Source organism: Phyllostomus discolor, chromosome 2 (genome assembly GCF_004126475.2).
Source record: "Phyllostomus discolor isolate MPI-MPIP mPhyDis1 chromosome 2, mPhyDis1.pri.v3, whole genome shotgun sequence".
NCBI lineage: Eukaryota > Metazoa > Chordata > Mammalia > Chiroptera > Phyllostomidae > Phyllostomus > Phyllostomus discolor.
Genome location: NC_040904.2, coordinates 104,210,544 through 104,226,263, shown reverse-complemented (window position 1 = coordinate 104,226,263; position 15,720 = coordinate 104,210,544). Strand labels below are relative to the sequence as shown.

The 15,720-nt window shown below is 51.1% G+C and overlaps 1 protein-coding gene across 2 annotated transcripts in view; it reads left to right on the top strand.

Moving 5' to 3' along the window:
* The first annotated feature begins 656 nt into the window (after nt 1-656).
* Nucleotides 657-15,720, top strand: part of HEG1 (heart development protein with EGF like domains 1) — an 89,092-nt gene continuing 74,028 nt past the window's right edge. For both annotated transcript variants that reach the window (XM_036018215.1, XM_036018214.1), the window contains exon 1: nt 657-1,217. In XM_036018215.1, coding sequence (XP_035874108.1) covers nt 887-1,217 — 331 coding nt within the window. In that variant the 5' untranslated portion in view covers nt 657-886. The remainder of the gene's footprint in view (nt 1,218-15,720) is intronic.

The following is a 15,720-nucleotide window of genomic DNA, read 5'->3' as shown; positions in this document are numbered from 1 at the left end:
TTTCTTTTCTCTGCGGCCTGTTTGGGTCTCCTGGTGGTGACATTTCTGCAGAACTCTGGTGTGAGCCAAAGGCAGTGGTCAATGGGGATGAAATCCAGATTTGAGAGGGAGCGGTGAAGGATGACTCCCGCATTGGCCGCAGGATGAGGTGTCAGGCTTGGCAGCAGCGAACCCAGCACCAGCCCTGGGGCCTGGACTACTGGGGCGGGAAGGGGAAGGTCACTTCAAATTAGTAAGGGGCAACGACCACACAAGGTGGAGGGCAGGGGCACAGGTTTCACTTCTCTTCCATATCGAACCACTTTGTAAAATCTAGTTGGTGCTAATTAAATCACCCAACACCTGCTTTTCACCGATTCATTGTGCATTCAAGGAGTTGGGAAATTCTGGTCCCTGATTCGGAAGACTCGGTTTTTCTAATTTTTCTCTAAATGGCAAAGCAATACTAATGGGTGTGTGTGTGTATGTAAAGAGACCAAGTTGACGGTTCAGTGGTTGTCACCCCGCGGTCCCAGTCCAGCCCCCCTGCGGTGGTCGGCCCCCGCCCCCTTCCTGCCCTCTCCCCGCCCCCAGGCCGGCCGAGCTCCGCGGGTGATGTCAACCAGCGGAGGAGCCGCCCGCCCCGCGACCCGCCCGGGCTAATTAGCATGTAGCGGCGCCCGGGCCGCCTCAGCCGCGCCCGCCGGGCCCCCGGCCGCCGCCCCCCGCCCCTCCCGCGGCTCCCCACAACTTTTGAGGCGGGGACTGCGCTCGCAGCCTCACTTCGCCGACTTCCCCGGCCCTACACGGCACCCGCCGCGGCTTCCCTCGCACCCGCACCCGCCCCGCTCCCGCCCCGCGCCCTCCCCGCGCGCCGGGCATGTGAGCGCGGGCGGACGCCGCCACCATGGCCTCGCCGCGCGCCTCGCGGTGGCTGCCGCCGCTCCCGCTGCTGCTGCCGCCGCTGTTGCTGCTGCTGCTGCCGCCGGCTGCCCCCGGGACGCGGGGCCAGCCGCCCTCCTCGGCCCGCGGCGCGCCCAGCGGGGCGCCTCTCGCAGGCGCGAGGCTGGCGCGGTCGTCCCAGCCCGGCCCAGAGCACGAGCTGCAGTCGCCGCCACCCACACCGCCCCGGGAGCGCCGCGGGCCCGCGCCCCCCGGCTCCAGCCAGACGGCCCCTGCACCGGACGCCGTTACAGGGCCGGGACCTTGGGGCCCGGTGCCCCCGGGCGGGAGCGCTGGTGAGTGAGACCCGGGGACCGGAGCGGAGCGAGCCTCGGGCTTGGGGTGTGGACGCGCCCTGGGGCCGCATCCCCCACCTTAGGCCCCTAACGCTGTTCCACCCGGGTGGGGGCTTCGCTGACCCGAGCGTACGTGGGATCCTGAGGGTGGGCTGGGAGGGAGGGCAGCGAGCGGGCAGTGTGGATTTCTTAGACGATTTCGCTGGTGGCTGGACTGGGGGTGTGACCATCCTGTTTTCCCCCTTGGAAGAAAACTTATCTCCCATGATGTACCCAGGATCCCCCCTCCCAACCCTATGTACATACCCCCCTTTAAAAAAAAAAAGAAAGAAAGAAAGAAAGAAAAGGAAAAATCCCAAACCTTCCAAAGCATCCTACCAGCTCTCAGAGTGATGACGTCCAGCCTGCCCAGTCTCCAATTCCATTCTTCTCCTGTAGATAAAGAAGTGTCCTCTCCAGGTACAGAGCCTGACTTTCGGATATAAATAACTGATTTTGAAAGAATTCTAGCCCCTGGGACATTATAAAGGGGATGCAGTTGGAAACAAAACACTCTACCGGTTCACTGTGAAAGCAGAGGTACTGGGGGGATGGGCTGAAGGGTTGCAAGGTCGAGCCCTGCGAGGCCAAAGCTGGAATGGCACAGGACTGTCCCTGAGCCTTTTCCTCCCCTTTCCATAAGGAGCCACTGCCTGAACTACTCAGAGGACCTGCCCACTCTCCTCCTGTTCTTTTCTCCCAGTCCCCTCCTTAGGTCTGGAAGAAACGCTAAAGTCTGAGTGAAATTTCAACTGTGATACCATTGTGACCTTGGGAATGGCAGCTCTTTAGATCTGTGTCTCCATCTGTGAAATGGAAGTAATGATCCCTGTTCCCCCTGGCGTCCTAGTGATGATGTGACAAAATGAAAGTAAAAATAATGGAAAGTGCTCTGAACAAAGTCTGTAGAGTGGCGGTGCCTCCCTGTGAGTGACACAGGGCATGTGCTCTCTCAGGGTTATCGTGGAGGTTTGGAGTTTAGGTGGAGGTTAAGATTTCATCTTCCTAGTTGACATTTCATTTAAGTTTCTCATCTCACACACACTCTGTGGTATTGGAATTAACTTGCTTTGTTGAATCTAGGGATGCATCCTCCAATTAAATTTTAAAAAGTTAAAAAAAAAACCAGTTCCCCCAGTAAACACTCAACTCCATATTCAAATAGTACTTCCATCATTGCAAAACACCCTGTCTCTGAAAATACCCTGTTTCTAAATTGCTGGCACAAGACAGAACTGAAGAACAGTAAGGGAAGGAAAAGAGAAAGAAGCTTCCATGGACCTGCTGCAGGCACACCCACAGTGACTCCGATTGTAGATGACTTACAGCACATTGTTTTAAGTTCCACGGGAAGGAATTAAGAACATAAAAGAGAACACTTCCTGGCTTTCTTGCACTAGAAAAGAAGCCGAGGAACACTGTTGTGTTTTGTGAGCTTTCTAAGTGGAAAGTGGAGTACAGGGGACTGAGGCCATGTCCGAGGAGACACCCAGGAACTGAAGGCAGCTTTCTCTGGTTGGTAATCAGGCTTTCTTAGCTTAGGTCCCAATCTTAGGGGATGAGAAGGAGGGAGGGATGATGCCTTTCAGGGTGGGGTCGGGGTGCAGGCGCTGATTGGATGAAGCTGGTGCAAGAGTCTCCTCCCTTCTGTGGCTGGGAATCCCTACAAGTCAGAAAGCTGGGTGTCAGAGAGTGGGGTGTTTTGAGGAGAGGGGCAGTGGAGGAAAACTGGCTTAGGGGACTCAGCAGGTAAGAGTTGGGCTCAGCAGGGCTGATCTTTGCTGGTCAGGGCCTCCTCCCGTGCCCCAAGTGTCCCACTCTTCACAGGTCTGGCAGATAAACACTGCTAGTCTTGGTTTTACAACCTGAGTTTGATTCACTCTGAGAGATGAGAGTGATGGAGATTTCAGGTGCTTGAGATCTGGAGGGATGCATGTGAGAGTCCTGGGGAGCAGGCAGGTAGGGGGTGAAGTCGCCTAAAACTTCTCTTGCGTAAGAGAGTCTCTCCTGGTGCCCCCATAAAGACTGCCCGAGGAGTGCCTGCTGTTCTGCAGGAGATCTAAGGCTGGCTCTCAAGTGGGATGTCAGAAACCCGAGATTAAAAGAAGAAATTGATTACCTGCTGAAAACTGCTGGAAGCTACTAACATCACTGAGGATGCAGGCACGACCTGTGCTTGTTTTCTGGTGATGTCTCAAACAGTGTCACTTCGGGGAGAAGAGAAAAAACAAGAGAGCCAGCATTGCCCGATTTCAGAGATGAGGAGAGTCTGAGTTTTCTAATAATCTCCAAGGATTTTTTTGGACCCTTCTTGATAAGCCACCATGTATCACAAGGTACAGTCAGTTACCTCCCAGGGCAGCCAGGTCACCATGCTGAACGGGCCTCCGGAGGCACCCTGGTCCATATCACCTCCCTTGTGTATATCTGCCCTCTCAGCACGGACAGATGGCCGGCCATCCAGGCTGTGAACCAACGGCTTTGTGTTTGGGGTGGCGCTCCCTCCTGCTGGTAACGAGCCCAAGTCTTACAAATAATGTGTTTCATTTGACTGTTAGGAAGACTGCCTGCAGCCGCTTCTGCTGCAAGGATGCCCACGGTCAGTGCCTGGCCCTCGTGGCTTGGGCTTCCAAATACATGGGCATCACCAGCAGAGACCAGCGACACCTTTTCTTCCCTGGGACCATTTCTAGACCTTTTCCTCCTCTTGACAACGTCCAAGGTTCTCACCGTTAAGCAACCACCCTTGTTTCTGTCTGCGGGTGGTTGGCCTGCATTAGACTGCAAGCCCCAGGACAGCCACCCCCCACCGCACCCCATGGCCATTGTCCAGCTTTTGTGTCCACCTATCCCCTGCTGGCCGTGTAGCTGAAGTTGTTGCTGATGATTCAGCCAGTGGAGATAGAAAGGGTGACAAGTCCTGGAGATTTTCTTTTTCTTGGTGTTTTGTTTTTTTTGTAGTTGTTGTTTTAAACAACTCAGGGCTTCCAAGCCACAGTTCTAATCTGATTTTTATATGCCTTGATTTTTGCAATGTAGAGGCCATGCTTTAATTGTGAGATCTGCAGATGAGAAGGCAAAAAAGCTTAAGTCATAATGAAAATCAATGGAGAGGGAAAGAACTTTCCCACCCAAAGGGGAAATGACGCCAAGTAGATGAGCAGCCAGCCCAAGGAATAATAATCTTAGAAAAATGCAGCTCCCTAGAGTAAAGGAAGCGCTGTGAGCCCAGCCCCTTCTGGGCTGTTACATAGCTGTCGCCTGAACTGCTGTAACTTAGTGGGCCAACTTCATCATTTAGCTTTAGCTGCTGGGTAGACGGATACACAAGGCAGTGAAGACCCAGGCTGGGCAAGAGGCAGCTCTGCAGGGAGAGGAGAAGGGCTTTGGTCTACAAGTTTGGCACCTGTGTTGTGGCCAGGCTGGGGGATGTGGGGGACGTGGAGGTTCCTGAGAAGCCTGCTTGCTTTGATAGAGGATGTCCCCAGTAGAAGGAGGGGTGGGGAAAGGGACTCTCCATGCCTTGTGTGTTTAAAAGCCACATCCTTTAACCTTGCAAAAAACTCTTCCCTCCGCATGTGTGCAAATGCTGAGCTGCTGTTTTCTACCCAAGAGCTGAATGGTGTGGGCAGAGGGAGAATGAAAGGTGTCTGATGCCTGGCTGGGCAGTGCCTGCCTTCCCCGTCCTGGAGTCCTGGAGAGCTGGGGAAGGAGCCTCTGCCCTCGCAGTGATCCCCTTCGCCTTCCAGCAGCCCTGCCCCGCTGGCTGAAAACAGTGTTCTTGGAATTGACTGGTCTCAGAGTCTCTCAGAAAGAAAGCAGAGAACAGATGACAGGCAGAGTTTTCAGGAGGCACTTACTTTCTTCTTCAGTGGTTTCCCTCTGCCCCCCAGGCCCCTTTTGTATAAATGGCTGGTTTCAGCTGTAATAAATGTCTCTCCCTTTGAGGAATCCTATGGAGGCGACAGGGAGGGAGATTGCTGTTGGCCCCTCTTTGGACTTCCAGCCTTGGAGCACCTTCCTGGGGTGGGAGCTTTTCTGTTCCTCGTCCTAGTTGATCCTCCAAACAATCCTGTGAGAGCTATTATTTCTTCTCTTGCAGTCATGAAAACTGAAGCCTGGTGAGGTTAGATCACACAGTAAATGGAGGAGGCAGAATTTAAATTGATTTGACCAAATGGATTTGTGTTTTTCACAGTATCGTGCAGCTTCAGTTTTCCCATCGGTGGGGTGGAGTGAGAATTGTTCTAGATCGCTAAGACCTTCTCCAGCACTCCATTCTTCTTTCTTCTCTGGGCTCTGGCCGCTGTTTAGGGAGGAGGGACAAAGACTGGGTGAGAGGTGGGATGAGGAGATGACAGTGGTAACGGGGACTACTGCAGAGTAGAGATCAAATCAAATTTTTTTTGGAAATTGCTGAAGATGAGGCTGTGTGTGTGTATTATATATGTATACATATATACATATACTTATATACATATATAATGGTATTTTAAATAGGTGTTGTGAATTATGCCCTACTTATATGCCAATCCATAGGTTATTGATGCCAGAGGTAGCTACATTAATTATCAACCAAAGTAAAATGAATTGATGATGTTTTCAATGGGCTCTCTCCTGGGAGCATGGCTGATATTATGAGGCAGTTCTTATGCATACCTATGTAGTATGAGGAGAGGTTAAATGGTGTTCCCATTCAGAGCCTGTAAAATCATTTTCATTTTAGCATCTATGCCCTCTTTTCATCCTCACTGTTCATCCCACATAGGCAAAAATGAAGGTATTTCTGTCCTGTGTTTTTTCCTCTTCTTTTGCTGGAGTGTGGCAGATGTCACAGCTGTGTCACATTTGACCGATTTGTAAGTCAGGAAATATTTATAGAGCGTCTTCTGCACACGAGGAGGCTGTGCCAGGCAGTACGGAGGTTGCAGGGCGAGTCTACAGTGCGCCCAGGGAACGTGCAGTCTTTGGGACGCACCAACACCAAACAGAAAAAGTGAAACAGTGCATTAGTGATTCATAAGTGAATATCGTGAGAAGACCACACTGAGCTAAGGAACGGTGTGGGTGGACGGCGGCATCATGCAGAGATGGAGGGGCCGCTGGAGGCGGGTGGTCTGGGGGGACTTCAGGGAGAGCAGGGAGTTCACAGGGGTGTGGATAGACAGAGAGGTGAAGAGGGTATTGGGCACCAGCACAATCCCAAATATTAAAAAGTTCAAAACTTTTAAAATGGAGGTGGTCAACAGCCAGGAAGGTGGTGGGGTTGGTGTGGGGAGAGGACTTGGGGAGAACAGGCACCGGAATAACTGGAGTCATTGAAGATGTGACGGAAAGGAGGAATGGGGCAGTGGGCAGAGGGCTTTAAAGGCCTGTTTAAGGCATTTGTTTTATCTCATTGCATTGAGGAGCCCCCTTTTAAGGCATTTGTTTTATCTCATTGCATTTGAGGAAGGAGCTGTGTCATTTGCTTGTTCATTGTTCTTTTGTGCTTGGACAAACCACGGACAGATCCACCCTTACTACAACCAGTAGTTATTTCAGAAATATTGAATGCTGGCAGGCATTGTATCAATACATTGGGAGGAAAAGATGGAAACCAGAACATAGGCTAGAAAAGGGGTAGTGGGCATTGAAAAGGAGCGATGCAGGGGCCATTTAAAAGGGAAAGGCTGGAGGACCTGGTGACTGCCTGGCTGTGGGGACAAGGGGAGAGTGGTGAGACGCTGGTTTGCCATCAAAACAGCTGCCTCAGTTTCTGGTGCGTTCACTGTCAAGGTTGCAGCATGTCTCCGTGGCAGTATTCTGTGCACAGTTGAGAATGTGAAACTGAACTGGGGAGAAGTTGGAGCCACAGTCAGCCTGGAGGGGTTGAAGCCGCAGGAGAAGAGGAAGCCTCTCTGACTGGGTGGAGACCAGCCAGTGTGGACGGTGGGGGAGGGAGTGGCGCCAGCCCAGGAGCCAGCCTGCCCTGCAGGCGCAGTGGGGGCCAGGCAGTTTGGACCTGAGTGTGGACTGGCAGATGGTTTGAGTGGAGTGCACACTTCGTGCCTAGAATGTGACGGTCTGCGAAGGTGTGTGGAGGTTGGCGTGTGTCTGTCGGGACTTGTCTTCTCATTCTGGATATCTGGCACTGTCCAAGTTAAAAGGAAGAGAGAGATGCGGGAGGATGAGGCCTGAGGAACGGCCGCTGGATCTGATTCTGAGATTTAGGGGAGCCTTTCAGAGTTTAGGAAGAGGCAAGCGACAGAGACCAGCACCCTCGATGCCCATACCTGTGGTCAACTTCCCACACTTCCCGTGTCAGAAACTGGCAACTCCGTTCGCTTAGTTACCGAAGCGAGAATCCTAGAGGCTATCCTCCCCTCCCCTCCTTTCCTCGGCCTCTACATCTTTCTTTCTTTCTTTTTGCAACTCCAGTAGATTCTGTTTCTAGAGGATATTACAAATCTGCCTTTGCACCGCTTTTTTCTGTTTTCCCTGTGCGCACTTCTGCTCTCCCTCTAATCCATGCTCACAGAAGCCCAAGTGATCTTCTTAAAATGTAATTCAGGTCACCTCACTCTCAGGCTGAAAAGCCTCCAAGGACTTTGCATTGTACTTAGAATAAAATCCAGACTCCCCAATGGAATGCAAGGTCCGCAGGATCCGACCCTGCCAACCTTCTGGTCTCGTCTTGCTCCGCTCCCCTCTTCTAACCGCACCAGACAGACTTTCTCCTGTCCTGGAGACTAGGCACATCGTGTCCTCCTACCTGTGCTGGAACCAGCCTTCTGGCCAGTGCACATGCCCTAAGGCCAGAACGAGCTTGGGTGTTTCCGGACTGGAGAGAAGGAAGGCCACAGTGGCCAGATCACGTAGTTGCCATGAGACTTGTGATAAGGAGGTCGGATTTTCTTCTGGGCCCCATGGAGGGGTTTTAGTAGAGGAGGGATGTGGGGAGTAGACTGTGGGAAGCCCAGAGGAAGCACAGGTGGGAAGCCAGGGCTAGTTCAGTGCCTGACCCGTGGTAAGCACTCATGGGTAGATGTTGAATAAACGATCGCTAAGGAGGAAATTGGTCCAGATGTAAAAGTTGGAGGTGGACAGAGGAATGCATATGGTCAGTAATCTTTCTGACTGAGCTGTTCTTCTCAGTCATCATCAAAACACGGGGTAGGCCCTGACTGATGTGGCTCAGTGGGCTGGGTGTTGTCTTTCAAAGTGAAGGGTCACTGGTTTGATTCCTGGTCAGGGCACAGGCCTGGGTTGTAGGCCAGGTCCCCAGCTGGGGGTGAGTGAGATGTGTTCCTTGCACATTGATGTTTCTCTCCCTCTCTTTCCCCTTCCCTTCCCCCCTCTCTAAAATAAATAAAAACAGCAATAGGCCAGTCAATACCTTCTTCATGCTTTACCCCCAGAAGCAGTAGGACAGTGGAATAGACAGTCGTCCTCTCTGGGTGAGGGAGAGGGCAGGGGGCAGCCACTGGAGCAGAGGCCCCCTGCATCCCTGCTGGGGTGTGGGGCGTGGGGTGTGGTCTGGGGTACCCGATCTCTGCAGTCAAAGGTTTGGCTCTTTGTACATACATATATGGAGTGTTTGCCTCTTTCTTACTGTGTTCCCGCTCCCCTGCTGGCCCAGGAGCTGCCAGAGGGTGAGAATGCTTCTCTCTCCAGGCAGGGAGGGGCCCCTCCTCCCTGATGTGTGTGGCCCCTGCCAGACCAGGGACCCGCAGCCCAGGGAAGCCTGGCTTCCATCAGCCAACGGCGAGGCCATGAGGCAACATTTCGACGTAGGCTCAGGATAAAGCACTCACATTTTGGTATTTCCACGCTGTATGGTCATCTTTTCTTTTTAAAAATTATAACTTTTTTATTATAAATATTTTGTGTGTGCTTCATACAAATCATACAATTTGGAAATTAAAGAGAAAAACAACAAATAAAATATCACCTATATTCCAACTACTAGAAGTATATTAAAATATTAGCAATTCCTTTTGTTTTCATTTACATGGAATATAAAGTTTTATATACAAGGTTGGCAGAAGTAAGGCCTACTTGAGTGTGGTTGGTAGGGTGACAATATGGGTATAATAATCTATAGTTTTCATTTGAATATTTTACCTAAAATGTCATATGGTGTGCTTGAGTGTGATATTGTTATGTTATGGAATTCCATGCTTATGATTTTGTAATATAAAAGGGGTGTTACTTGTGCCAGACCATCTCCATCTTTATTTATATCCATATAAATATCCAGAATGAATGCTGTTCCATTATACCATAGCTTTGTTTTTTTAGCTATTTCTTAATTGGATATGCAGTGTTTCTGTTTTTTTACCATCATAAATAATGCTGTGATCAATATCTTTTTGCATCAATTTTATATTTGTGACTGATTATTGGCTTAGTGTTAATTCCTGGAAGTGGAGAACTTTAAGATACTGACAATACTACTAAATGGTCCCTCAGAGTTGTACCAAATTCTACTCTCACCAGCATTGTATGATTTTATAGATCTCGCCACAGCCTGTTTGCCACTGGGCATTTTGATTAAACCAAGCACCTTTTCACCCAGATATCTTTTGACAGTGGTGTGGGGGGGGGGCAGGTAGGGCAATCAAAGCATTACTCTGCTAACCTCATTTCCAGAAGCTTCTCTGGTTCCATCTTACCCTCTGGTCCAAGGCAAGTTGAAGGAAGTTGTGTTGGTGGGTGGGGAGTGGGTGGACACTGCTGATGGCTGGTGGTGTCTCCGGAGAACCTGGCAAGCCTGCCGCCACGGGTGTGTGGAGGTGGCTGCTCCGGGATGGGGAGGCAGCCTCGTGAGGTGCTTGGCAGAGTGGCCAGGCAGAAGGCAAAGTGTGTTTTAGAAGGAACTGCAATGCAAAATTTGGAGTGGGGCAAGAGAAAGCCACAGGGATCTATATCTTTCTAATTTGCAGCCATTTCATTGGCAGTAATTGATCCTTTAAGTTGTGGAGTACAGAGCAAAACTAGATTTTTGTTTTGGGTCTATGAGAACATTTTTGCCTCATCCTCTCTGGTTGGTTTCCAGCGAGAGTTCAGTAAATTTCACTTTGTGCTCAGCAACTTTTGGTCTCTTTGTTCAGGGCACCATACAAAATGCAAGGTCACCTTATGTTGGGAGGTTATTTGCTAGACCCAGTCACTTCAATCTGAGTGACAGGTAGCTACCGCTCACAGGTGTAGGCTGTCCTAGGAAGGTGCTGGAGACCAGTGAAACGGTTTCAAAACCATTATCGTGACAGTTAGGAGCTGTAGTTGAGAGTGGAAAGGGGGCTCCAGTAACCTGGAGTGCCTAGAGGTGAAAACTGGTCCAGAAGATCAAGTTCTGGTTCTGCCCCTTCGTCAGTGTGACTTTGAGGACATCACGTGCACTTCTGGGCCTGCATTTCTTCATTATTATGAAGTGAGGGGTTGGTCCATCCCACGAGAAAAGCTCCACCAGGGAGGGCCCATCTTTAGCCTGTGAACGTCCCGCCTTCCCTGATGCTGGCACGGAGTGGGAGGAGAGCTCAGGGTCCGGAGGGTGCAGGGGCCTGAGTGAGCGACAAAGAAAGGCCATCACGGAGATCTGTGTGTGCACCCGCTAGACCTCCTGCTCCTTCAGGGGAAGGACCAGGTTCTACCCGCCCTTGCTCCCTGGTGCCTAGCACAGGCCTCGACACAGGGAGCGTCTGTCCAACCCGTGGCCTCCAGCCGGCAGGTGGTGCTGCAGCAGTGCCCTCCCCACTAGGGATCTGGGACTCCCTTGGCAGGGCGGGCAAGACCACCTGTCAAGTCTATAGAGGCTGTTAAAAACGGACACTTTTTTTTTGCTTTAATATTTTGGTTCTTGGGTACTTGTGCTTCATGGAAACTATTCCAGCTTCCCTGCCATGGTTAGAATGTTTGAGGGAAGCTCACAGCTCAGGTGGTGTGGCAGCCATGCTCTGTGTTCCCGGTTCCCGGGGTTGCTGGGGGCATGAGGGGAGGCTCTGACCTCACTGGTAGACCCTGAGTAACAGTGATTCCCACCTCCCTGTGCTGAAAAACAGTTGGGCCCTGGAGGCAAGTTTCCGCTCAGGGTCTTTGCTAAGTTGGGAAATGAAGATCAAGGAGGAAGATGGGTGATGAGAAGAGGCCAGAGGCCAAGGTCAAGCTCACCAGCTGGCCATGCACCATCCCGGGCCATCTGAACTGAAACAATCACATTGGAGGAAGGAGTAGCAAGAATACTGGGGAGAGGTGCCTGCTTGTAATCTAGTGGGATGTTGTTTGCACAGGGTCGTGGCTGGTGATCATCATGTGTTAGGCCAGTATTGAAGACCGCTCCTTTTTCTTTCCCTGGGTGGCATGAGGAGATGGCAACAGCTTCAACTTGGGGATCGGTTTCACTCCTGTCACCTCTGGGGTGAGGCGATGTGGTGAACATGTTCCTGGGATCCTCTTTTGCCAGGGTGTGGATGAGGGCCCTGCTGGCTCTGCAGTCAGAGACCCGGGGAGCCAGACTGCCTCAGGTCCAGCCCCAGCAGTGCTGCTTGCCAGCCGAGGGACCTTGGTTACTCAGCCACTCTGTGCCATCAGTTTCTCATCTGTCAGATGGGCTACTAATAGGCCCTACTCGGGGAACGTGGGTGTTACGTAACCCCGGGGAAGCAGACTGCCCAGTGCCCGGACGCAGGAACTCTGCAAACGCTGGCAATGCTGATGCTCCTGAAGCCAATGCCTCTTTATGCAGACATTGTCTGGATGGCAGCACCCGCTTCATCTCCAGGCTTCCTGGGCAGGGGACAAGCTCTGATGCACAGGGCTCAAGTCCACCGTCCAAGGACCTCTGTTGCCTGGCTCTTCCTCACCCTGGACCCCTGCCAACCTCACCCCTTGGTGTTCCTGGAACTTTCTGGTCACCCTTAGCTTCCAGTGCAGAGAGAAAAGAGCAAGATTTGAAATGAGAGAAACTAAGTGCCACAACCCTCACTTGTAGTCATCGAGGAGACCAGGTTAAGACACATGAAGCAATTAGGATTAAAAAAAAAATACACACACACACACACACACACACAGTATGTGAAGAGGTTGCTACAAAATAATAGGCCTTTGAAAATCAATCAGGGACCTGGAGAACATTATGCTAAGTGAAATAAGCCAGTCAGAGAAAGACAAATGCCATATGATTTCACTCATATGTGGAATCTAATGAACAAACTGAACTAACAAGCAAAATAGAGACAGACTCATAGATAGAGGGCAGGTTAACAGCTCTGGGGAGGGTTGGGGGTGGCGAATTGAGCAAAAAAGGAAAAAAGAGAAAACTCATGGGCACAGACAACAGTGGGCTGATTGAAGGGGAGGGGTGGGTGGAAGTGGAAGAGAGTATGGGGGGGATAAATGGTAATGGGAAGAACCACAATAAATAAATAAATAAGTACTTCTGTATACAATTCAAGAAAATCAATCATACTGGGACCTTTGCGGCCAGTGAGTGTTCCCCTTCTGCTCAGAACCTTTGGAGGTTACTGACACGCGCCCAGGAGCGTTGGAAGGAGTGGGGAGCCACCTTCAGAGCCTGTGGGGCCGTGAGGCACTCCCTGGTGTTTCTTGGCAGTGAAACCTCCTGGATCCAAAATGAGGTCCGACACCTCCACCTCCTGTAGCAGTCACTAGATGGGGCTTTGAATTTTTCCAAAATAATCCCAATCCATTATCAAGGGATGATGATTCAGGAAACTCCAGAGAATATTCTGCAGACTCTATTGAACATCGGAGAATTTTAGAAAACAGCTTGAGCAATCACAGCGTTGTTGGAATAAGTATGTCTTAATGGACCTCTTTGAAGAGGACCGTGGCCATTGGATAGATGAACCCCTGTGGTCTGTTAGGAATTATTTATAGTATAGTCACACCTGGCGGTAATGGAGTGCCACCGTCCACGGCTGCCGGAAGAGTTAGGGAATGGAGATGCCAGTGGCGGCTCAAGAGCTCTGTTGGGGTCAGAGGACTTTTAGTCTTAACCCCGACCCTTCCTAGCTCAGTGTCATTGGGCAGCTTACCTAATGTCTTTAGGTCTTACTTTCCTTGTGTTAAAAATGGGGATAATATCTATCCTGCTTCCTTAACAAGGCTTTTGAGGAAGACTGCAAAAGCACTTTTAAGTGTGAACGTAGCAAATAACTTGAGTCATAATACCATGAACTGACTGTGACCCTGAGCCTGTTTCCATGTCTGTAAAATGGAGATGACAATCCCAGTTCTGTCCACTTGCCAGTGTTTTGTGGGGTGAAATGACTCAGTCCACACGGACCCGCTTAGCAGACCTGCATGTGCAGTGTGTGTGTGTCATTAACACTTCCCAGAACACACAGGAGTCACCACTGTGCTGGGTGAGGTGGGGCTTCCCGAAGAAAGCAGAGGCGGGAGGGGGAGTAGAAGGTGGGGAAGGAGGGAGAGAGAGGGAGAACATTCTAGGCAGTCTCATGTCTTTTTCAGTCCTTCATCTCCTGTCCTCCTGGCTCCAGCTGGTTGCCATGATGGGCCCTTTCCCCTCCTTCCCTCCCTCCCACAAGCTGGGATGTTCTTCGCAGTCCTGCCCTTGGCCTTCCACCTCTGGCTCAGTGCAGTGACCTTTTACTGAGCACCACCCATGAGCCACAGTCTTTCATAAGGGACACGGGATTGTGACCAAATAAGTTATAATTGTATAACAAAATGAAGCAATAGCCGAGAGGGAGAGGTCTCTCTGGGAAAGACTTGGAAGTGGTGGCATTCAAAACCTGAACTACTTCTGTCTTGCCGTTTCTTACTCACGCATATCACCATCGGCTCTCCTTCCTTTCTTCCCTCCCTCCCTCCCTCCCTCTCTCTTCCTTCCTTCTGAATCCTGTCAGTGCACTGAATTCCGTTTGCACAGTGAGCTGCATAGGCTGTCAAGAAGGGCTTCTCCGTTTGCTTCGGGAGACTGTGGTGTGGGTCCAGGTGTCCTTGGGGCGGCAACGTGGAGGCCCGCCTGAGGAGGTCACCTCCTTCCTTTCTGGCTTCCCTGTCGAAAGATATTGCCGTTTCTTTGAAGCTCTCAGTCTTCATTTTGGTCTTTCCTTTGTTGTCCCTCACTCTCCCTCTCTGTTTTTAAAAATTGGACTTTTCTGGAGTCAGACAGACCTGGGTTGGTGTCCTGTTCTACTACGTACGTACTACGTGACCGTGGGCGATTTACTTCCTCTCACTGCACCGCAGAAAAGCCGGGACAACAATGGCACCTACCTCTGAGGGCTGTAGTGAGGCGTAGCTGGGACAGGCCACGTGAAGTGCTTAGCCACCGTGCCTGCAGGGGCCACCCCACACACGCCTGGGCTGCTGTAATCAAAACTGTAATAGTTACTCTCCTCTGGAGGGTGTCTTTCTTTCTTTAATCCCCCCTAGGTTTGTACTCCCTCCTTCTGTAAGTTCCTCCCTTTTGTTGTATTTCTCTTTTCACCCCCTTCCTTTTTTCTTCCCCTGTTTTATTTCTTTTTCTTAACTGGCTATGGTATATGACTGATTTTTGAAATATTGGTTATATGTGAATTGACTGTCAGGTGTCCTGGTCTTAATTTTAAAAGTCTGTTTGATCTCTTTAAACAGCTGTTCCTTCTGCGAGCCGGGAGGGTCCTGGCGGGCACACGGCGGGCGCCCACTCTGTGAGAGGCAGTGACCGTGTTCCCTGCTGGCCTCCAGCCCAGGCCTCGGGCCCTCTGCACCACACCATTCCATCGCGTACATTTTCCGACACGGTGAACTTGCTAGACAAATGGTGTTTCTGTGATTTCCTTAGAGTCCTGGGCCTCTTCTCACAGATCTGTAGAATAAATTAGCCGTAGAACTTATAAAAGTCAGCTGCCAATGCCGAGTGAGGGTGTGAAGCCCACGGCCACATCTTATTAAACTCGCCCGCCGCCCTGGTAGCAGGCCCCTCTTCCTGCCCTCTCCTCCCCCCTTCCTCCTCGGAACCAGGATGTTTTTCCTTGCCTTTTTATTGTTTCGCTAACCTGGCAGGCCTCCTTAGGTGGAGCTCTGCCACCAGGCTTCCTCTCTGGGTGTGAGCGAATGTTCGGGTGACGACAAGGGAGACCGGGAGGCCTGCTCGCAGCCCGCCCTGGCCGCCCCACCTCCACCTCCAGGCACTGCAGGGAGTTGCCAGAAGTCTCTTCAGCTCTCCAGCTGGGTATTTCTTTCTTTTTCTTTTTTTCCTAGAGTCTGAGAGAGACAAAGAAAATGGGGCACAGTGTAGACACCTACCAGGAGCAAGGTTAATTGAATGGGAATCTTCTGACCTTGGACCCTAGGGCTTTGTCTCAAGTTTATTTGCTTGCTTGTTTGTTTGTTTTTAAACCCATAGAATCACTTCTGAAGCAAAGAGCTTAAGGTCATTTCATGGTTCTTCTTTCACTCCTGCCTGGGTAGGCAGCCTCCCTCATTGGCCCCAGGCCACATCAGGGGTGAT